This window comes from Babylonia areolata, chromosome 8 (assembly GCF_041734735.1).
Source record: "Babylonia areolata isolate BAREFJ2019XMU chromosome 8, ASM4173473v1, whole genome shotgun sequence".
Taxonomy (NCBI): domain Eukaryota; kingdom Metazoa; phylum Mollusca; class Gastropoda; order Neogastropoda; family Buccinidae; genus Babylonia; species Babylonia areolata.
Genome location: NC_134883.1, coordinates 50,874,837 through 50,898,715, shown reverse-complemented (window position 1 = coordinate 50,898,715; position 23,879 = coordinate 50,874,837). Strand labels below are relative to the sequence as shown.

Here is a 23,879-nt window from a genome sequence, read left to right as displayed (position 1 = left end):
CATAAATGTTTCTTCATGACTTTTGATGGATATATATATATATACAGTGAACAAGACATTTGCATATTTCTTCATGACTTTCAAAACACATCTTAAAAATGTCAGAAAAAGTACAGAGCCACAGAACATTACTGGAGATCAGACACAGACCAAAAAGTTCTCAGAATATTCTATCAGTTTATTGCTGAAGAGGGCAAGCACCTTGTTACTTTTTCATCGGCTTTGTCACCGACTGATTCTTTTTTCATCAGCAGTGTCACCGACTGATTCGTTTCTCTGGAAGGTTGGACACTGCATGAGATGAGCTACCACTACCAGCTGATCCCCCTGAAACTAGCAGTCACTAATGATACACAGAAACATTTCACTTAATACTGCATTGTATTGTACTGTATTGTATTTGTCACAACAGATTTCTCTGTTTTCTATCTTTACAACAATTTCTCTTCAGACTTTTAACATTTCATTTCTAATTCATGAAACTTTCTCTTCAGTTTTTAAAAAATGACCTGCAGCAACATGAAAGGGGCAAACAAGCGCACATCAAACTGAAACCCACTTGTATGATGGAATGTGGGACCTGCAGCCTGCTAGAGCAGAAAGGAAGGAAAGAACAGAACAACACAGGACACTCCCTGTCAGATCTCGCAAAACTGATCCTCTTTAAATTTCAATGCAAGCAAGGAAAATGATACATGAAACCAAAGCTTATTTTGACTACACACACACACAAACACACACACACACAATGAAACCTAAGCTTCCTCTGACTGTACACACACACACAAAGATTATACATGAAACCAAAGCTTATTTTGACTACACACACACACACACACACACAATGAAACCTAAGCTTACTCTGACTGTACACACACACACACAAAGATGATACATGAAACCAAAACTTACTCAAACACTACACACACACACACACAAATGGCACATTCAACCAAAACTTAGTTTGACCACACACACAGAAACACACACACACTCACAAACACACGCACAGATACATGAAACCAAAACATATTTTTAACACTACATACACACACACACAGATGACACATTCAACCAAAGCTCTCTTTGACCACACACACACACACACACACACACACACACACACATCTATAGAGTGCTGACCTTGACAGCCCTGTTGTGGTGTGGGGTCCAGGGAATGGTGGAGTGGGGCCACCAGTCGGGCCTGGTCACCTCTCCATGCTGCAGTGCAGCTACCAGCTCTGGCAGCACCGACCTCAGTTCTGTCTAAACACATCACGACACCACACACATTGTGCACAGCATGTCTGAAACTCCAAACAAGCATATAATCACAAGCACTTTTGGTGAGGAAACTACTACATGTCCAAGACTTCCCTTCCCTGTTCCTGTGTTATGCATAATTTTTTTTTTTCTAAAACATAAAAAATCTATTGCAGAAAATGTCCACTTTTAGTTTTAAACATTTATTTTTATATATTTTTTCAGCAAATTCATCTTTTATAAACAAGAAACTTTCAAGATATATCCAAGCAGAACCTACAAAAAAAGAGCCGACTCTAAATTTCAAGCAAGCCCGCTTGCGGTGTGTGTTTCAACAACAAAACCCACCTTGGACATGTGTGTTTCACTATAACACCAACAACAAAACCCACCTTGGACATGTGTGTTTCACTATAACACCAACAACAAAACCCACCTCGGACATGTGTGTTTCACTATAACACCAACAACAAAACCCACCTCGGACATGTGTGTTTCACTATAACACCAACAACAAAACCCACCTCGGACATGTGTGTTTCACTATAACACCAACAAACCCCTCGGAAGGTTCAAAACCCACCTCGGACATGTGTGTTTCACTATAACGCCAACAACAAAACCCACCTCGGACATGTGTGTTTCACTATAACGCCAACAACAAAACCCACCTCGGACATGTGTGTTTCACTATAACGCCAACAACAAAAACCCACCTCGGACATGTGTGTTTCACTATAACGCCAACAACAAAACCCACCTCGGACATGTGTGTTTCACTATAACGCCAACAACAAAACCCACCTCGGACATGTGTGTTTCACTATAACGCCAACAACAAAACCCACCTCGGACATGTGTGTTTCACTATAACGCCAACAACAAAACCCACCTCGGACATGTGTGTTTCACTATAACGCCAACAACAAAACCCACCTCGGACATGTGTGTTTCACTATAACGCCAACAACAAAACCCACCTTGGACATGTGTGTTTCACTATAACGCCAACAACAAAACCCACCTCGGACATGTGTGTTTCACTATAACACCAACAACAAAACCCACCTCGGACATGTGTGTTTCACTATAACACCAACAACAAAACCCACCTCGGACATGTGTGTTTCACTATAACACCAACAACAAAACCCACCTCGGACATGTGTGTTTCACTATAACACCAACAACAAAACCACCTCGGACATGTGTGTTTCAATATAACACCAACAACAAAACCCACCTCGGACATGTGTGTTTCAATATGGTGGTGTGTCCATCGAGATCGATGATGACCATCGTTGTCATCCAGACGGGGGATGGGGGGAGGGTGGTGGTGGGGTGGGGGGAAGGATGCTCATGAGTCTATCTGTGAGTGCGCAGATGGCTGAATAGTCCAATCTGCGCACGAAATGTTCGCTGACAGTTGGGGCAGACAAAGACAGGCATATCATTGTCAGGGAGCTTGTTTGCCCGTGACTTTCTGGCCTGCCTCTTCTGAACAGCTGCAGCAGTCCTGTTGGCCTCGCACAACTTGGCGCCTTTGTGCACAGCAGCGCGCCATTTGTTACGGTCCACTGCAGATTCCTCCCAGGAGTCAGGGTTGATATCAAACGCTTTCAGAGAGACTTTCAGAGTATCTCTGAAGCGCTTCTTCTGACCTCCGTGTGATCTCTTCCCTTGTTGCAGCTCGCCATAGAAGAGCCTTTTGGGCAGCCGATGGTCTGGCATGCGTGCCACGTGTCCAGCCCAGCGAAGTTGGGACTGCATCAGGATGGTGAAGATGCTGGGAAGGGTGGCTTTTGCGAGCACCTCTGTGTCTGGGGTCCTGTCTTGCCACTTGATGTTCAGTAGCTTCCTGAGGCATGTTGTGTGGAAGTGGTTCAGCTTCTTGGCATGTCGTTGGTACACTGTCCAAGTTTCGCAGCTGTACAGTAGTGTGGGGAGAACTACTGCTCTGTAGACCTTTAGCTTGGTCTCAAGACTAATGCCTCTTCTGTTCCAGACATTTGCACTGAGTCTACCAAAAGTTGCACTTGCTCTTGCAATCCTGACATTCACTTCATCGTCGATGGTCGCATTTCGTGACAGTGTGCTGCCAAGGTATGTGAACCGCTCCACCGCACTGAGTCTCTGACCGTTGACTGTGATGTTGGGCTTAACGTAGGGTTTCCCTGGGGCTGGCTGATGGAGAACTTCAGTTTTCCTCGTGCTGATGGTAAGGCCGAAGTTCCTGCTGGCAGTGGCAAACTTGTCGACGCTGAGTTGCATGTCAGCTTCAGATCCAGCGTTGAGGGCACAGTCATCAGCAAACAAAAAGTCTCTGATGATGTCTGTCATGACCTTCGTTTTTGCTTGAAGCCTTCTGAGGTTAAACAGCTTGCCATCTGTTCGGTACTTTAGGCCGATTCCAACATCGCCATCTCTGAAGGCATCAGTAAGCATTGCAGAGAACATGAGGCTGAACAGCGTTGGAGCCAGGACGCAGCCTTGCTTGACACCATTTGTGACAGCAAAAGGAGCAGATGTTTCGCCATTGTCCTGGACTCGAGCCTGCCATTCCTTCATGGAATTGGCTGACCAAGGAAATAAATTTCCGAGGGCATCCGTACTTTGGCCATGATCTTCCACAGTCCCTCTCTACTCACGGTGTCAAAGGCCTTAGTGAGGTCGACATAGGTGGAGAACAGGATCAGCATTTTGCTCCTGACATTTCTCTTGCAGCTGCCTTGCAGCAAACACCATGTCCGTGGTTCCGCGCTCTTTCCGGAATCCACATTGGCTCTCAGGCAAATGACCTTGGTCAAGGTGTGCTGTGAGGCGGTTTAGTAGGATCCTGGCAAGTATCTTGCCTGCGGTGGAGAGCAAGGAAATGCCCCGATGGTTATCACAGGCTTGCCGGTTCCCCTTTCGCTTGTACAAGTGAATGATAGATGCATCTTTGAAATCCTGGGGGATCGTCTCTTCTTTCCACATGAGTGAGTACAGCTGATGAAGCTTCCCAGTCAGCACAGTGCCTCCATCTTGTAGACCTCTGCTGGTATGGAGTCTGAGCCAGGTGCTTTTGCCACTGGATAGCAGACGGATTGCTTTCTGGGTCTCAAGAAGTGTTGGCGGATCGTCCAGTGCTTCGTTGGTGGGGACTTGTGGGAGACGGTCTATGGCTTCATCATTTATGGAGGAAGGGCGATTTAAGACACTGTTGAAGTGCTCAGCCCATCGTTCGAGAATGTTCTCCTTCTCGGTGATCAAGGTATTTCCCATCTGCACTGAGGAGGGGGGATGATCCTGAGGATGTGGGGCCGTAGACTTCTTTTAAGGCATCATAGAACCTCTTCATATCGTGCCTGTCAGCATATCCCTGGATCTCATCAGCTTTGTCACTCAGCCACTTATCCTGCATCTGGCGTAACTTTTGCTGAACAGTCCTGCGGATGGCATTGTACGCATCCTTTTTTGATGTGGATTTTGGGTTGCTCAGGTGGGCTTGATGCAGACGGCGTTTCTCATCCAGAAGCTGCTTGATTTCATCACAGTTTTCATCAAACCAGTCTTTGTGCTTTCTGATCATGGGTCCCAGGGTCTCTGAAGCTGTACTATAGATCAGCTCACGCAGGGTCCTCCAGTCAGACTCCACATTCTGGTTGTTCAGAGAGGCGGATTCCAGACGACTTCCAGCAGCTCCACAAAGGACTGTTTGATGGTGATGTTTTTTCAGCTTAGCGATGTTGAGCCGTTTTGGAGCCTTCTGGCCTTGGGGGCGTCTCTTGGGCTGGATTCGAATATTCAGCTTCGAGACTACAAGGCGATGGTCTGTCCAACACTCGGCGCCGCACATGGTCTTTGTTACACGTACATCTTGCCTATCCCTTTTCCTGACGATGACATAATCGATGAGATGCCAATGCTTTGAGCGAGGGGTGCATCCATGACGTCCTGTTACGGGTAGGGAGGCAGAAAAACTGTGTTGGTTATCAGCAGTTCGTGCTCTGCACATGTCTGAAGCAAAAGCAATCCATTTGGGTTGCAGTGGCCCACACCGTGCTTTCCAATCACTCCATCCCAGGAGATGTAGTCAGAGCCAACTCTAGCATTGAAGTCCCCAAGAATGATGAGCTTGTCTGCTTTAGGGATGGCAGCAATGACAGAGTGAAGGTCCTCGTAGAACTTCGCCTTCACTTCATCCGGGTTGGTCATGGTTGGGGCGTAGGCACTGACAATGGTGAGGTGCTTCTGGCCAGATGCCAGTGGGAGTTTCATGGTCATAAGCCTATCGTTGACTCCCTTTGGGATTCCAGCTAGCTTGCTGACAAGTGCTGTTTTTACTGCAAAACCAACACCAGCCCTCACGTCGCTCTTCGCTTCCTCGTCCACTCCAGAAGAAGGTGTAACCAGATCCCCGTTTCACAGAGCTCGCCTTCGCCTGCAAGCCGAGTCTCACTCAAGGCTGCGATGTCGATATTGTATCTGGCGAGTTCGGATGCAACTAGTGCTGTTCTCCTTTGGGGTCTGTCCGCGTTATCTCTGTCCAGGAGAGTCCTTATGTTCCAAGCACCAATGGTGAGAGGAACGATCCTTGCTTTTTTCTTTTCTTTCTCTTTGTTTCGACCGCTGATGTAGGGTCCCCGCCAGCCGCGGTATGCTGGCCAGGGTGATATGGAGCAGGCAATTTTTAGGGCACCTTTTCTAGCCCCTTCCTCATGCCAGGGAGGTGAGCAGTGCATTCCTAAAGAGGGCTGCTCAGACGCTCAGACGGCTGCCGAGCTCCATCGCTGCTCCTGTCGACGAAGAACGACCCTATGGCCTGAGCCGCCTGCGTGCAGGTCTGCGGCTGCGACTGCCAGTGTACCCACACCTGTCGTTTCGTCGCTCGCCTGTCGCCACAGGACTTGGGGGTGATGAAATGATGAAGGATGAAAGGTCATTTTGGATGACTGATGACTTGCGCGATGAGTTTGTTTAAAGTGAAGAGGAGTTGCGCAACGTCGACCTCACTCTCTCGTCCGGGTCCACCAATTTCCAGTGGCAAGACTAAGTCGAGACGACTGGAGGATGAGCACGGATGCAGTGGATGACCAAGATATCCTTTCGGTGTCTCATCTTGCTCTCTGCACTCCACAGTGCGTTGCTGTAACCGCCTTCCTCTCCGTTGAACCGATAGGTTTCTTCCGCAGATTCTGCCGGATCCAGACTTCGCATGCATGGGTAGACACACCCCGGGGGCCAACTGCGTGTGGCATGCACACAGCACGGTGGAGCTAGATGGCCGTCGGTGGCTCTCCTGAGCCGACGCCCTTTTATGGATCTCCATAAGGGTGTCTAGCCACCCGCCTCACCAGTCCCAGAAGGGAGTGGTGGGAGTGCCGGTTTAGTCGTCGGCAACCCGACCCTGAACAGGTTGTACTGGATTACAGGTTACCAGTAGCAGATCTAATGACCTGACCTGACATATGAGCCAATGATAAAGCTCAGATCGGCCACGTGACCGAACCGGCCAATCACTTCAACCAACAACAAGCAAGCCAGTGACCCACTTTTAGGCCCTGGCAGGCTGGCTGTGTAGGAATTTTCCTATGCTAATTAGGCTCATGGTGAAGGCCGTTTCTTCCTCTCTAGTTCAGTAGGTCACAAGCCTTGCTTCATGGCGTCGTAGCAACGGTAGGCGCGATTGAAAATGGGCAATTTTTGGATGCATTCAATCTTTTTTTCACAACTTTCTCTCACACCCACTCACAAAAACAGCTAAAAACACACACTTTGAGTAATAATTCAAACAAAACACACACATGTAAGGCTTTATGAAACATTATTCTTGCAAAATTCACAACAAACACAAAACACATTTTTTAATGATTTTTGGTCAAAATTCTACCCCTAGTGCTACCTTAAAAGTACCACTGATTTTACCATACTCCTTCACAGCCAACAGACCAATGTTATCAAACTAAACGTTCATCCACTTTATGAATGTTTTGGTTCAGAGTTGTGGGAGGGGTAGTGACTCCAGTTCAGGTGCACATGCACACACACACACACACACACACACACACACCAACACACACAGTGTCACAGTCACACACACACACACATATCAAATACATTCTTTCACATTCCTGATTGACCTGGGGAAAAAATATTGCACAATCTTTTTCATTAATCAACATTTTTTCGACAATGGAAGAGATAACATGGCATTATCTAACACTTTTTTTTTTAAACTTCTTTCCTACAGCTCAGGTAAGAAGTCACTATCTAAAGCATCCCATCACACTGGAGACCTTCATCGCTGCAAGGACTACAGCTTTCACTGGCTGGGATGCTTGTGAAGTACCACTTAATACAGAGGCAGCACTCACACTTGTTACATGTTTTTCATCCAGTGTCTGTGCTTGGTTCACAACACTTACATTATGCTACTCTGCGTGTGTGTGTGCTTGTGTGTGTGTGTTTATGTGTGTGTGTGTGTGTGTGCTTTTGTGTATGTGTGCGTGGGTGCACTTGTGTGTGTGTGTGTGTGTGTGTGTGCATGTGTTGTCCATTCTTCCCACACCTACACCAATGCTCTTCACTCACCACATCATCACCAGGATTCAGACTATACCCTCCAGTCAACAAAATGACTGCCCCATCTTCTCTCTCTCTCCAAGCAACATCATATAATAATAATAATAAAAAATTTTAAAAAGAATAATCTTCTCTTTTTTTTTAAACCCACCTTCACTTACTCTCAGGATAAAATTTCACCATAAATCTTTCAATATAACACCAACAACAAAACCCACCTCGGACATGTGTGTTTCAATATAACACCAACAACAAAACCCACCTCGGACATGTGTGTTTCACTATAACACCAACAACAAAACCCACCTCGGACATGTGTGTTTCACTATAACACCAACAACAAAACCCACCTCGGACATGTGTGTTTCACTATAACACCAACAAAACCCACCTCGGACATGTGTGTTTCACTATAACACCAACAACAAAACCCACCTCGGACATGTGTGTTTCACTATAACACCAACAACAAAACCCACCTCGGACATGTGTGTTTCACTATAACACCAACAACAAAACCCACCTCGGACATGTGTGTTTCACTATAACACCAACAACAAAACCCACCTTGGACATGTGTGTTTCACTATAACACCAACAACAAAACCCACCTCGGACATGTGTGTTTCACTATAACACCAACAACAAAACCCACCTCGGACATGTGTGTTTCACTATAACACCAACAACAAAACCCACCTTGGACATGTGTGTTTCACTATAACACCAACAACAAAACCCACCTCGGACATGTGTGTTTCACTGTAACACCAACAACAAAACCCACCTCGGACATGTGTGTTTCACTGTAACACCAACAACAAAACCCACCTCGGACATGTGTGTTTCACTGTAACACCAACAACAAAACCCACCTCGGACATGTGTGTTTCACTATAACACCAACAACAAAACCCACCTCGGACATGTGTGTTTCACTATAACACCAACAACAAAACCCACCTCGGACATGTGTGTTTCACTATAACACCAACAACAAAACCCACCTCGGACATGTGTGTTTCACTATAACACCAACAACAAAACCCACCTCGGACATGTGTGTTTCACTATAACACCAACAACAAAACCCACCTCGGACATGTGTGTTTCACTATAACACCAACAACAAAACCCACCTCGGACATGTGTGTTTCACTATAACACCAACAACAAAACCCACCTTGGACATGTGTGTTTCACTATAACGCCAACAACAAAACCCACCTCGGACATGTGTGTTTCACTATAACACCAACAACAAAACCCACCTTGGACATGTGTGTTTCACTATAACGCCAACAACAAAACCCACCTCGGACATGTGTGTTTCACTATAACACCAACAACAAAACCCACCTTGGACATGTGTGTTTCACTATAACACCAACAACAAAACCCACCTCGGACATGTGTGTTTCACTATAACACCAACAACAAAACCCACCTTGGACATGTGTGTTTCACTATAACACCAACAACAAAACCCACCTTGGACATGTGTGTTTCACTATAACACCAACAACAAAACCCACCTCGGACATGTGTGTTTCACTATAACACCAACAACAAAACCCACCTTGGACATGTGTGTTTCACTATAACGCCAACAACAAAACCCACCTCGGACATGTGTGTTTCACTATAACACCAACAACAAAACCCACCTTGGACATGTGTGTTTCACTATAACGCCAACAACAAAACCCACCTTGGACATGTGTGTTTCACTATAACGCCAACAACAAAACCCACCTCGGACATGTGTGTTTCACTATAACACCAACAACAAAACCCACCTCGGACATGTGTGTTTCACTATAACACCAACAACAAAACCCACCTTGGACATGTGTGTTTCACTATAACACCAACAACAAAACCCACCTCGGACATGTGTGTTTCACTATAACACCAACAACAAAACCCACCTTGGACATGTGTGTTTCACTATAACACCAACAACAAAACCCACCTTGGACATGTGTGTTTCACTATAACGCCAACAACAAAACCCACCTCGGACATGTGTGTTTCACTATAACACCAACAACAAAACCCACCTCGGACATGTGTGTTTCACTATAACACCAACAACAAAACCCACCTTGGACATGTGTGTTTCACTATAACGCCAACAACAAAACCCACCTCGGACATGTGTGTTTCACTATAACACCAACAACAAAACCCACCTTGGACATGTGTGTTTCACTATAACACCAACAACAAAACCCACCTTGGACATGTGTGTTTCACTATAACGCCAACAACAAAACCCACCTCGGACATGTGTGTTTCACTATAACGCCAACAACAAAACCCACCTCGGACATGTGTGTTTCACTATAACACCAACAACAAAACCCACCTCGGACATGTGTGTTTCACTATAACACCAACAACAAAACCCACCTTGGACATGTGTGTTTCACTATAACACCAACAACAAAACCCACCTCGGACATGTGTGTTTCACTATAACGCCAACAACAAAACCCACCTCGGACATGTGTGTTTCACTATAACGCCAACAACAAAACCCACCTTGGACATGTGTGTTTCACTATAACGCCAACAACAAAACCCACCTCGGACATGTGTGTTTCACTATAACACCAACAACAAAACCCACCTTGGACATGTGTGTTTCACTATAACGCCAACAACAAAACCCACCTCGGACATGTGTGTTTCACTATAACGCCAACAACAAAACCCACCTTGGACATGTGTGTTTCACTATAACACCAACAACAAAACCCACCTCGGACATGTGTGTTTCACTATAACACCAACAACAAAACCCACCTTGGACATGTGTGTTTCACTATAACGCCAACAACAAAACCCACCTCGGACATGTGTGTTTCACTATAACGCCAACAACAAAACCCACCTCGGACATGTGTGTTTCACTATAACACCAACAACAAAACCCACCTCGGACATGTGTGTTTCAATATAACGCCAACAACAAAACCCACCTCGGACATGTGTGTTTCAATATAACGCCAACAACAAAACCCACCTCGGACATGTGTGTTTCAATATAACACCAACAACAAAACCCACCTCGGACATGTGTGTTTCAATATAACGCCAACAACAAAACCCACCTTGGACATGTGTGTTTCACTATAACGCCAACAACAAAACCCACCTCGGACATGTGTGTTTCACTATAACACCAACAACAAAACCCACCTCGGACATGTGTGTTTCACTATAACACCAACAACAAAACCCACCTCGGACATGTGTGTTTCACTATAACACCAACAACAAAACCCACCTCGGACATGTGTGTTTCACTATAACACCAACAACAAAACCCACCTCGGACATGTGTGTTTCACTATAACACCAACAACAAAACCCACCTCGGACATGTGTGTTTCACTATAACACCAACAACAAAACCCACCTCGGACATGTGTGTTTCACTATAACACCAACAACAAAACCCACCTCGGACATGTGTGTTTCACTATAACACCAACAACAAAACCCACCTCGGACATGTGTGTTTCACTATAACACCAACAACAAAACCCACCTCGGACATGTGTGTTTCACTATAACGCCAACAACAAAACCCACCTCGGACATGTGTGTTTCACTATAACACCAACAACAAAACCCACCTCGGACATGTGTGTTTCACTATAACACCAACAACAAAACCCACCTCGGACATGTGTGTTTCACTATAACACCAACAACAAAACCCACCTCGGACATGTGTGTTTCACTATAACACCAACAACAAAACCCACCTCGGACATGTGTGTTTCACTATAACACCAACAACAAAACCCACCTCGGACATGTGTGTTTCACTATAACGCCAACAACAAAACCCACCTCGGACATGTGTGTTTCACTATAACGCCAACAACAAAACCCACCTCGGACATGTGTGTTTCAATATAACGCCAACAACAAAACCCACCTCGGACATGTGTGTTTCACTATAACACCAACAACAAAACCCACCTCGGACATGTGTGTTTCACTATAACACCAACAACAAAACCCACCTCGGACATGTGTGTTTCACTATAACACCAACAACAAAACCCACCTCGGACATGTGTGTTTCACTATAACACCAACAACAAAACCCACCTCGGACATGTGTGTTTCACTATAACACCAACAACAAAACCCACCTCGGACATGTGTGTTTCACTATAACACCAACAACAAAACCCACCTCGGACATGTGTGTTTCACTATAACGCCAACAACAAAACCCACCTCGGACATGTGTGTTTCAATATAAGGCCAACAACAAAACCCACCTCGGACATGTGTGTTTCACTATAACACCAACAACAACACCCACCTCGGACATGTGTGTTTCACTATAACACCAACAACAAAACCCACCTCGGACATGTGTGTTTCAATATAACACCAACAACAAAACCCACCTCGGACATGTGTGTTTCACTATAACACCAACAACAAAACCCACCTCGGACATGTGTGTTTCACTATAACACCAACAACAAAACCCACCTCGGACATGTGTGTTTCACTATAACACCAACAACAAAACCCACCTCGGACATGTGTGTTTCACTATAACACCAACAACAAAACCCACCTCGGACATGTGTGTTTCACTATAACGCCAACAACAAAACCCACCTCGGACATGTGTGTTTCACTATAACACCAACAACAAAACCCACCTCGGACATGTGTGTTTCACTATAACACCAACAACAAAACCCACCTCGGACATGTGTGTTTCACTATAACACCAACAACAAAACCCACCTCGGACATGTGTGTTTCACTATAACACCAACAACAAAACCCACCTCGGACATGGCAGCGATGCGCAGCGGGGTCAGAGAGGTGACAGTGTGGGGCACAGACAGAGAGCCAGGCCTGTCACCCGACACAAACGATCCCTGCTTCTCCAGTTTCTGCAATCATGGCAGGCTTTCTTATTAAGGAATCTATCTTAATGTACCAATTACTTTAGACACTATTTCTTTTACCTCATGTTGCATTTATCTAAATACTGAACCTACCATATAATAATTTACAATGATTTTATAGAAGCATTTCCTGTTCTGATATTGTGGTTCTTTATATTCATGCTATTTTACAAAGTATGTGTGTGTGTGTGTGTGTGTGTGTGTGTGGAAGGTAAGGGGACTTGGGTGGGTGTGTGGGAAATATGCCCACTGTGTTGTGTTACTTGCTTGTGTGTATTTAGCTTTATGCATTGCTGTTTTATCTTTTGTCAAACATTTGTCATGTTGCGAGTGTGTTGGACTTGGCTGTTGGCTGAGATATTGTGAAGGGTGAGAGACGAGCCTGTGGATGAACAATTTAATTTTCAAATGGATGAATTAAGATGTATTGTATTGTATTACATTGTATTGTATCACAACAACATGGGCTGGCCACAGAGTTTTTGGTTTGTTTTTTTCTCAGACCTATCTTTGTCCCAGTGGCATTACCTCCATGCCATTCATAGCCCATCCCACATGTATACACAGCCACACCATCAGAGGCTCCTCCATGCCATTCATACCCCATCCCACATGTATACACAGCCACACCATCAGAGGCTCCTCCATGCCATTCATAGCCCATCCCACATGTATACACAGCCACACCATCAGAGGCTCCTCCATGCCATTCATACCCCATCCCACATGTATACACAGCCACACCATCAGAGGCTCCTCCATGCCATTCATAGCCCATCCCACATGTATACACAGCCACACCATCAGAGGCTCCTCCATGCCATTCATACCCCATCCCACATGTATACACAGCCACACCATCAGAGGCTCCTCCATGCCATTCATACCCCATCCCACATGTATACACAGCCACACCATCACAGGCTCCTCCATGCCATTCATAGCCCATCCCACATGTATACACAGCCACACCATCAGAGGCTCCTCCATGCCATTCATACCCCATCCCACATGTATACACAGCCACACCATCAGAGGCTCCTCCATGCCATTCATACCCCATCCCACATGTATACACAGCCGCACCATCAGAGGCTCCTCCATGCCATTCATAGCCCATCCCACATGTATACACAGCCGCACCATCAGAGGCTCCTCCATGCCATTCATAGCCCATCCCACATGTATACACAGCCGCACCATCAGAGGCTCTTTCTGTTGCAATCTCAGCTCAAATTGTCCAATGGACAAATCTGTTTCATCATCATAAGATACACACCAGTGTAGACCGTGCACTGCTGCTATTGTTATTTCAAATTGCTCAGTGGTGACTGTTCAGTTTCAACATGAAAACACCACCTACTAATATAATAATGACACCAACTTCACATACATAGTAGGAAACAGCAAACAAAATTTTAAGGTGAAGATGGAAGTGAAGCAAGGATGTGTAATGTCAGTACTGCTCTTCAACATGGGCATAGACTGTGTGATGTGAAGAACAAATCAAGTTCAACCAAAGGTTATCAGATGGACTCTCCTCTCAACACTGAAGATCTTGACTTTACAGACAACCCGGCACTGGTCTCCCACACTTAACATCAGATACAGGAGAAGACAAGGCACCTCAGAACATTCGCACAGAAAACAGGCATAAAGATCAGCCAGAAGAAAACCAAAGTTGATGAAACTGAACATTCACTGCAGGAGGATAAAAGTAGCCACCCATATGTGTGTGCAGACTTTTGCTTAACTCACAGAGGCAGAGGATAGTGCCGGAGACTGGTGAGAGCAAAGATGGAGAGAGAGGTTGTGGCATGTGGTGATGGGAGAACAAGGCCAACACTGAAGCAAAAAGAACTGTAGAAAAGAAGACAGAAGAGCAGAGATGTCACCCTGAAAAATGTCCATAAGTGCACTCTCCATCCCATCGGCACCAGAAGACAGACAATCCCGAAGACTGACCGGCTGAGGTTCAAAATCTTTGCGAAAAGGACACTTACTGACATACCGATTCTTGAACCGGATGGAGCCACCTATGGTCAGTAAGACTCACTATTCTTGAACCGGATGGAGCCACCTATGGTCAGTAAGACTCACTGTTCTTGAACTGGATGGAGCCACCTATGGTCAGTAAGACTCACTATTCTTGAACCGGATGGAGCCACCTATGGTCAGTAAGACTCACTATTCTTGAACCGGATGGAGCCACCTATGGTCAGTAAGACTCACTATTCTTGAACCGGATGGAGCCACCTATGGTCAGTAAGACTCACTATTCTTGAACCGGATGGAGCCACCTATGGTCAGTAAGACTCACTATTCTTGAACCGGATGGAGCCACCTATGGTCAGTAAGACTCACTATTCTTGAACCGGATGGAGCCACCTATGGTCAGTAAGACTCACTATTCTTGAACCGGATGGAGCCACCTATGGTCAGTAAGACTCACTATTCTTGAACCGGATGGAGCCACCTATGGTCAGTAAGACTCACTATTCTTGAACTGGATGGAGCCACCTATGGTCAGTAAGACTCACTATTCTTGAACTGGATGGAGCCACCTATGGTCAGTAAGACTCACTCTTCTTGAACCAGATGGAGCCACCTATGGTCAGTAAGACTCACTGTTCTTGAACCGGATGGAGCCACCTATGGTCAGTAAGACTCACTATTCTTGAACCAGATGGAGCCACCTATGGTCAGTAAGACTCACTGTTCTTGAACCGGATGGAGCCACCTATGGTCAGTAAGACTCACTATTCTTGAACCGGATGGAGCCACCTATGGTCAGTAAGACTCACTGTTCTTGAACCAGATGGAGCCACCTATGGTCAGTAAGACTCGCTGTTCTTGAACCGGATGGAGCCACCTATGGTCAGTAAGACTCACTGTTCTTGAACCGGATGGAGCCACCTATGGTCAGTAAGACTCACTATTCTTGAACCGGATGGAGCCACCTATGGTCAGTAAGACTCACTATTCTTGAACCAGATGGAGCCACCTATGGTCAGTAAGACTCACTATTGAGGCAGAAATGTGACACGACCGTGTATGTGAAAACCTGGTCAGGCAAGACTGTAGAATATTCTGGAATTAGGGTTCAAATCTATGTCATTATTACTGTAATTCCATGTTATGTGAAGGATTCAATGTGTAGAAATGTATACTGTGCCCTTGGCTGTGAAAAGAAAAATGAATGCACAGTGATTACTTGAGTGCACTGATATGAGCCTCTCTGAGAATCAAACCATTCTGAGCTAATCCAGACAACAAATAACTTCACAGAAGCAAAACAAAAAATGAATTATAACACACACACACACACACACACACACACACACACACACACACTAAACTCACAATAAAAACAGGGCAATTACACCACTGTCCTTTGTTTTTAGAATGTACAATATATATATATATATATATATATATATCAAGTACCAAAAAAAACCACACTTCTCTGCTCTTGCACAGTTAGTCTGCCAAAGATAAGACAACAGGACCTTTTTTAACTGCTATTGTTGAGACTGATCTCTGACCCCAGCTTTTTGAAAACATCTACCTGCACCATATTTTGACATCACTGATCACTGTGCTAAATAATCAAGTGTGATAAAAATTAGATTTTAAAAAAATTATAAAACCCACTCTGTTGTTCTTAAACACTGGTTCTATTGCGGCAAGCAGTGGCCTTGAACTCTGACCCTGACCTCTTCTGTCTAGAGTTTTTGTTTTCATTATTATCAATTCTGATGAAGACGGCACATGCAAATCATCTTTTGATCCTTTGTTCTACATCTACAATCTATGCTTTTCTTATATAAGTATCATCAAATACTGGTCATGCTATGACTTGACCTTTGACCCTGAATTTCAATAGGAACCATGCTGTCACCACTGCCAATCACCATACATAATTTGTTGAAAATTGTATTCAAAGCTCTACCAAGCCTTTTCCCAAAAAATATTACTCTGACATTTCATATCTGACTACCACATCACTATGGTGACTGGAAAGATCTATTCTTGAACTACCATGCCAGCATGGGTATGGCACTTCCAGTTGCTAAGCAAAAACCAACATTAAAAGTTACACACACACACACACACACACACACACACACACACACACACACAGGCCAGAAGATGACTTAATCTGTTAGCACTTAAGTTAAAAATCAGTAATAATTTTTTTTCTTTTAATTTTAAATAATAATAATTGGGACAACACTGCATGGTTATGATGACCGTGCATGCACTTTGTGTGTCAGTGTGACTGACATGTCAATCATTTCATGTTCCAGTCAAAACAAAAGTTCCACTGGCTTCAGCAAAATATGCTCATGCCAAAATATTGATGGCTTTCTTTTGATGTAACCAAGCTTTTTGTGTCTCATTTCCATCACTAATACTAATGGGGATGATTCAAAAATCCTGCAACTGAATGCTGTTGAATATTGTAGATTCTAGTTAGTTTTACACAATTCATCTGACAAAGAAAAAAAGCTATGAACACTCTTACCTTAAATCAGCAGACTTCAGAGTTTTCTTGTTACCATTAATAAATTTTTTTTAAAAAGCTTGTCGTACAAAAAAAAAAATGGAGCTGTTCGCACACATTTAACTTGTAACACTTACTCCACTCAGAAGTTCATTCCCAAATTTACAAGTTACGTGCATCTGTTCTGCTCCATTGAAAATGCTTTGAATGGAAAATGCACAAACATCAGCCCTATACAAAATTATAATGTGCAATGCCCTGTTGAAACTTTTGCAGAACGTTAAGGATAACCACGATTCTACAAATCAAAGTCACATGTATACAAACTGCCAACAAATAAGAGCAGGGTGTCCAATGGGTAAAATGCCAAATGAAATGTTCCATGACATTCAGATTTATTGCCCTCTGGTATTGGTGCAAATAATCATTAAACTTCAGCCATGCTCTGAAACAGTATCCAGTACATGCATTATGACTGTACTATGAAAATCATTTATGGAATAAAAAGATTTGTATTTAAGCTGTCAAACTAAAACAATGCCTATTCTCGGTAACATAGGGAGCCTATTATTAGTAGTATTACTACTTATGCTATTTCAGTACAATTACAGTACAATTACAATACTGAGTTGAGCTGCTACAAGATCAAATTTCTTAACCTGGTAATGGTATTTTCACATACTGACAATCACACTGAGAGACAAGACTCGTCAGCAGATCAATCATACTGCACATTAAAATATGCAGTCTGCCAAAAGGAAGCAACTTTTTAACATGAGAAACAAACTGCCCCAGAATTGCTATTACAACCAATGGAAATCATAGTTTCATCGCATTACACATTTTGCTTTCAACGGTTTCATGTCCATTAAATCTGCAACTTCAACACACAATTCAAGGATGTGTGTTGTTTTTTTAGAACAAAAGAATACCATTTTTTCTGAAAGAAAGGATTAGACTAGATAAAAGTTGACACTATTCCATACTTGTCCTTGCAAAGAGATATTAGTCATATATATATCAGCTACAAGAAAATGTATCAGATGAACTGGAAGGGCAAATATTTCAAACAGCACTGGTACAGCAGCTCCCATTCAGGACAGAGTTCCTGATTTCACTAAGTCAAATATTACAATATCATGAGGGTTGTATCTGGATATGAGCTGATGAATACCTTTTTACTGCCTGTAGTGCATTTTGAAACAAACTGGTTATAATTTCTATACAAATAACAATGCCGTACATTTGATTAGTGATCACATTCAGTCATGTTAACATGTAAAATACTTTCTGGCCCAGAGAGCTGATCACTGCCCATATAATTTTTATGTATTGATTCGTTTACCTGCTCATTATGGTGTCAAATGATATGGAGCATTTACGGCATACTCTTTGGCTGAGTCATCTCAATATAAGTTAAATAATATCAATGTTGGCAAATTCTGACCAAAACAAAAAACCCTAAAGTACAGGTTACCATCACAATGAGATCTGGTGAGTTGAAGAATATGTGTTTAAAATAATGCTTTTATTGTTTTAAAAACTGAAAAGGGATAGCTGATTCAAGATTAGTAAAATGGTACTATTTCAGAGGGCTTACAATGCATCAAAAACATTTGAATACTAAACATATTAGTCAATGCATTCTACCATAATCAATGTTCATAATCAGCGCTTATGTGCCAAAAAAATTCAATATCTTTGTACACTAAAATTGGAGAATATTCTAATTTTAATAAAAAGCATTGTCATAAATTGCATAATCGATGCAGGCACGACGATAAATTTCATAAAATTACAAAGTTTAAACTACTCAAATGACGGGAAGAGCTCCTGCGTTGCGTTGAATCACTAGGTACTCAACTGCGCCCGCGCCCACGGTGACCTGTTCATGATGGTCATGATGGCCCAATCGGACCGCAACAGTCCTCAGAAACCCTCCGCAATCATTCCAAACATAATTCGAATATTACGTTGGAATGGTTGGCATATCTGACTGTTCTCAATGTATGGTCTTCACTGTTCAAAAATATTCCAAACCCGAATATGAGAAACACGCACTTGTTGCCCAGCACGCACCGAAGACATTCACGAGGACAGCTTCCAGGACAAGGTTTTCAGGACACGTTCCGGCTGGAAACGTGAGCACGTTCTCACTATCAGCACACAACGAATCCACCATCATTTCACGAAAATGTTAACAGCAACTCACCATGTTTGCTTTGGAGCGCAAGGAAACCGATTTTGAGACGGCAAAAATCGATCAGACTTCTACAGTCACATTTTTCTTTCGGTCTGTGGCCTTCATGGCTTCTGGCTGCCAGAGCAAAATGGCCGCCGAGCTGACCTCAACATCCGGGTTTTGGAAACTGTGAACTTACTTTGAATGGGCCATCATGAAGTTTTTCGATAAAGTTTGTTGTTACTGAACAATAGGCTAAAGTGAATAGAACAAAACTGTGGTCCAAGCGCTCGTGGTTTTACGATTTTAGTGTTCATTCTGATGAGACTTTTGTTCATTTGCTTTGGCGCTTGTCAGACAGACTTTGGCGCGCTACGATTTGTGATGACCAATGAGCATGAGATAGCATGAACATAGTTTGCATACAGGTACTTGAGCACAAAAAAGTGTCAGTAATAACCTGCATGATTTAAATTATGCATTAAAAACACACATTAAAAAAATTTAAAAAAATTAAAAAAGAGGAGTCGGGTATGACAAGTATAAGTCGAGTGTGTTTTGACTCAGTATCCCCAGTAAATTTATACCGGCGAAATGCTGGATGACTGACTCAACTGAACTCTCTTTTTCCCTCCATCCCATCAGTGGTTAAAGAGCATGAGCGATCTGAATGAAGTATCATTCACATTCGGATTATAGTTTGTATGACGCCTTTGTAAATCATTGTAATGTGCAGTGCAAAAAGTTAAAAATCATTTCAAGGTTGCAATTCTGTGTCAGTAACTCATTGTAACAACATTTTTTTTTTTTTTTTTTTTTTTTTTTTTTTTTAGGAAATCAAGTTTTTTGCTTAAATCAAGTTAACTCATTGTCACAGTGACATCCCGGCGGGGGCGGGGGAACTCACTTGAAGGGTGAGGGGTGCGTCGGTTATACTCAAAATGGGAATGAATTAGATAGGCCCTGGCCACTGAGTCTCTGGTGTTGAAAGCAGTGTCCGTAGTCTTTCAAGTCGACTGTTTCTTTGGACTCGGCGTGACAGACCACCAAACTAAAATTATACTGAGGGTCTGTGAATACAAACGCTGCGGCTTATTGTCCTTTTGTACAGTCTGACTCGGACGGCGCTACGGCCTGGCGTCTCGAGTCAGTTATGGCGTCCTATATTATTTAAGTTGGGCCCGGCTGTGTTGAGCTTCGGAATTTCATTGGCCTTTAAAACAATCGTCAGTTCCGACGGACGACCTGAAAGCGTCGGTAAGTATCTAGATACTTAGTTTGCATCCTGTGATAGCCGGCTAAGTGACCCGGCCGTGAGACTGAGTCCGCGGTCTCAGTCTGGCAGTGATACAGGTCAGTCAGGAGTACGTGGGTTCGACTACTCAAATGTATAGCGGCACTGAGTACATCACTGAGGGCTGTGTCAGCCTGATTTGTTGACTGAGCTCAACGACCTGCTGGCTTACCGTCTGAAGGCCATGTTGTCAACGACTCAGATGCTGAGGTCTTGCTTTGGACCAGAGACTGATTAGTATCGTTGTTTCAGGGGTTGACTAGACAGTAAGTCCTGGGGCGGCTGTGTCGGCTGGCTTCTTCATGCATATATCAGTCACCATGAAGCGCGCTGAGTTCAAGTTGCCAGGACCTCACACCCGGCACAGCCGCAGACCACCAAGACGTTCCCCCTTGGAATGCCAGAAGAACAACCCGCAGGACTTCTCCCCGCAACCCGCGAATCCCAGAAGAACGACAAGAACTTCCCTCTCATCCGAACACCAAAAGAATTGAACGACCAGGACTTTCCCCTTTGGAACGCCAGAAGAACGACCAGGACTTTCCCCTTTGAAACGCCAGAAGAATGAACAGAACTTCTCCCATCTGAACGCCAGAAGAACGACCAGGACTACAGTTCCTCTTCGAAACGCCAGAAGAACGACCAGGACATTCCCCTTTGGAACGCCAGAAGAACGACCAGGACCTTTTCCTTCGGAAAGCCAGAAGAACGGCCAGGACTTCCCTCCTTGCAACACCAGAAGAAAAACCCGGGCTGACCTCCTCGGAACGCCAAAAGAACAACCACAGGACTCCCCCTCCACCCCACACCACTCAGAACACCATATGAGCGACCAGGACCTCCGCCTCGGAACGCAATAAGAACCGGCGACCAGGACTTCCATCCCATCGGAACGCCAGAAGAACCAGGACTTTCCCTTTCAGAACGCCAGAAGAACAACCAGGACTTCCATCCTCAGAACGCCAGAAGTACAACTACAGGACTCCCCACTCACCCCACCCCCCTCACCCCACCCCCAACGTATTTTTGGGCGTGTTGGAGCTCAGTTTTCTAAGTTTCTGTACCTCTTGTATTGTTATAGGAAGTGTATTGACACACAGTTTTGTCTCGTTATGTCAAAACTAAATGGTCATCTGAAACGGATTCCACTATCATCATTTTCATCTTCTTCCATCTAACAAAAATTGCAGAAAACTAATCATTGCCATGAGTTTTGTCATATCGAATGCCATGCACTCATGGTGACCTCAGTTTCGGATGCCCCTTCACGTTTATGCATACGGAGAATTTATGTTAAAAAAAAAATTTAATAATAATAAAATAAAAATTTTAAAAAATAAAGTCTTCAACGTCGACAGATTCATGGGGACTGTCCATTGGAGGGATGTAGTGGCGGTCTGCAGTCAGGGGAAGGGGGAGAGCTTGAGTGGTGGCGGTTGCACAAGACAGTTACAAAGTATGGCTACACGACAGTGTAGATAGAACTCGGCGAATGCTGAGCGAGAACAGGTGCTGCTGACTCGGTAGTCCTCTGGCGTGCAGTTTACTGACGCCGTAACACTGAAGGGGCCATACAACAGTGATAGGATGGACTGACAATATTGCAGAATGGGTGGCGAACTGGTGACCCTTCACAAAGTTAAAGGTAAAAGGAGAAGAAATGATTGGAGGCGGGGGAACGAGCACAGAGAAAGGAGAAAGATCGAGGAACTGTCGAACAGATGACGAGGGTCAGCAGGTCTCCGGTGAAAGAGGCTTCGACGGCTAATGCTACTGTACTTGCATGAGATTCATGAGCATCCTTCCCCCCACCCCACCACCACCCTTCCCCCATCCCCCATCTGGATGACAACGATGGTCATCATCGATCTCGATGGACACACCACCACCACCACCACTTGCATGAGTCTTCCGACGGGCTGTTCCGCTCCAGTGTAATATTCTGGGAGAAGAACTGGCCCAGGGACATTGATTACTGGATCTCGTCGTGCGTATTTGATGTTCTATATGCCGGTGTATATGGCGCATGAAAGGGGTTAAAGCAAAAGCAGGTTTGTACGTATGTCAGTTGAGCGGAGAAACTGGAACCCACCCACGTCTGGTGGGTTACGAGTGGGTTTTTTTCCGATCTTCCCGCTTACACTTAAGAGAGATTTGTGACTGGCGCGACACCAGAGTGGTCAGTTACAGCACTGGATTTTCGATCCAAATGTCGGTCCTGGGTTCGAATCTTGGACTGATGCCGCGTCTGGTGGGTTAAGGGTGTGTCATGGGAGCGGGTTAGAAATTTCCCTGACCGCTCAACATAAGTGCAAACCTGCTGGTGCTTTAACCCCTTTCGTGCCTATAGTACACAGACAGAACATCAAAAACGCACGACAAGATCCCGTAACCCATGTCACTGAGTCATTGTCTGGCGCGTTACGGAAACGCGAACACACCAAGCATACACAACTGATTAACCCATTCGGAAACAGAATATGGCTGCCTAAATGGCGAGGTTAAAAACGTCGGCCATACACGTAAAATCCCGCTGAGTGTTGTTACGAGTGAAGACTGGAGCTCCAGCCCACGTGAGTACGCCGGGAGAAGAAGAACTGTGCAATCATACTGAACTGGTAAAACAAGCATAATTAGAATACGTAAGTGCACACAAATTACCTTCATCTAATGTTATACGACAGTCAAATTAATATAATTTAAATACCCACGTGCACTGAAATAATTCATGTTACTTAATCATTATAATTATATAGGCCTACACCTGCCCATCACTTTGAGACTAAAGACAAAGGCCTAGAGTGTACAACAAACTCTTTAACGTTCTACAGCAAATGTTGGCATGAAACTCGTATTGTACTGCATAGAATTGCATTGTATTGTGTTGTATTGTATTATATTGTATTACTCTTGGACGGAATGAAGAACCAATCTGAAACTTATTATATCGTTGAGGTATTCTATACTATAGGTCAGTTTTGTCATATGTCACATAAATCTTCCAATACAGAATTTCTCATAACTATACCGTCAGGTCAGGTCATGTCATATATCAGTTTCAAATACCGCGTGAATTTGTGAGCCATGTTGAACTGTAACAGTTGAAAGTTA

The 23,879-nt window shown here is 44.2% G+C and overlaps 1 protein-coding gene across 2 annotated transcripts in view; it reads right to left on the bottom strand.

Annotated features, from left to right (window-relative positions):
• Positions 1-23,879, bottom strand: part of LOC143284933 (uncharacterized) — a 61,644-nt gene that overhangs the window by 20,055 nt on the left and 17,710 nt on the right. The window contains exons 1-3 of one of the 2 annotated variants that reach the window (XM_076592090.1): positions 19,505-19,624; positions 12,663-12,770; positions 1,144-1,266 (exon numbers count right to left, since the gene is read on the bottom strand). In XM_076592090.1, coding sequence (XP_076448205.1) covers positions 1,144-1,266; positions 12,663-12,770; positions 19,505-19,507 — 234 coding nt within the window. In that variant the 5' untranslated portion in view covers positions 19,508-19,624. Of the gene's footprint in view, positions 1-1,143; positions 1,267-12,662; positions 12,771-19,504; positions 19,625-23,879 lie in introns of those variants that run through there. The other variant, XM_076592089.1, reaches the window with a different exon arrangement.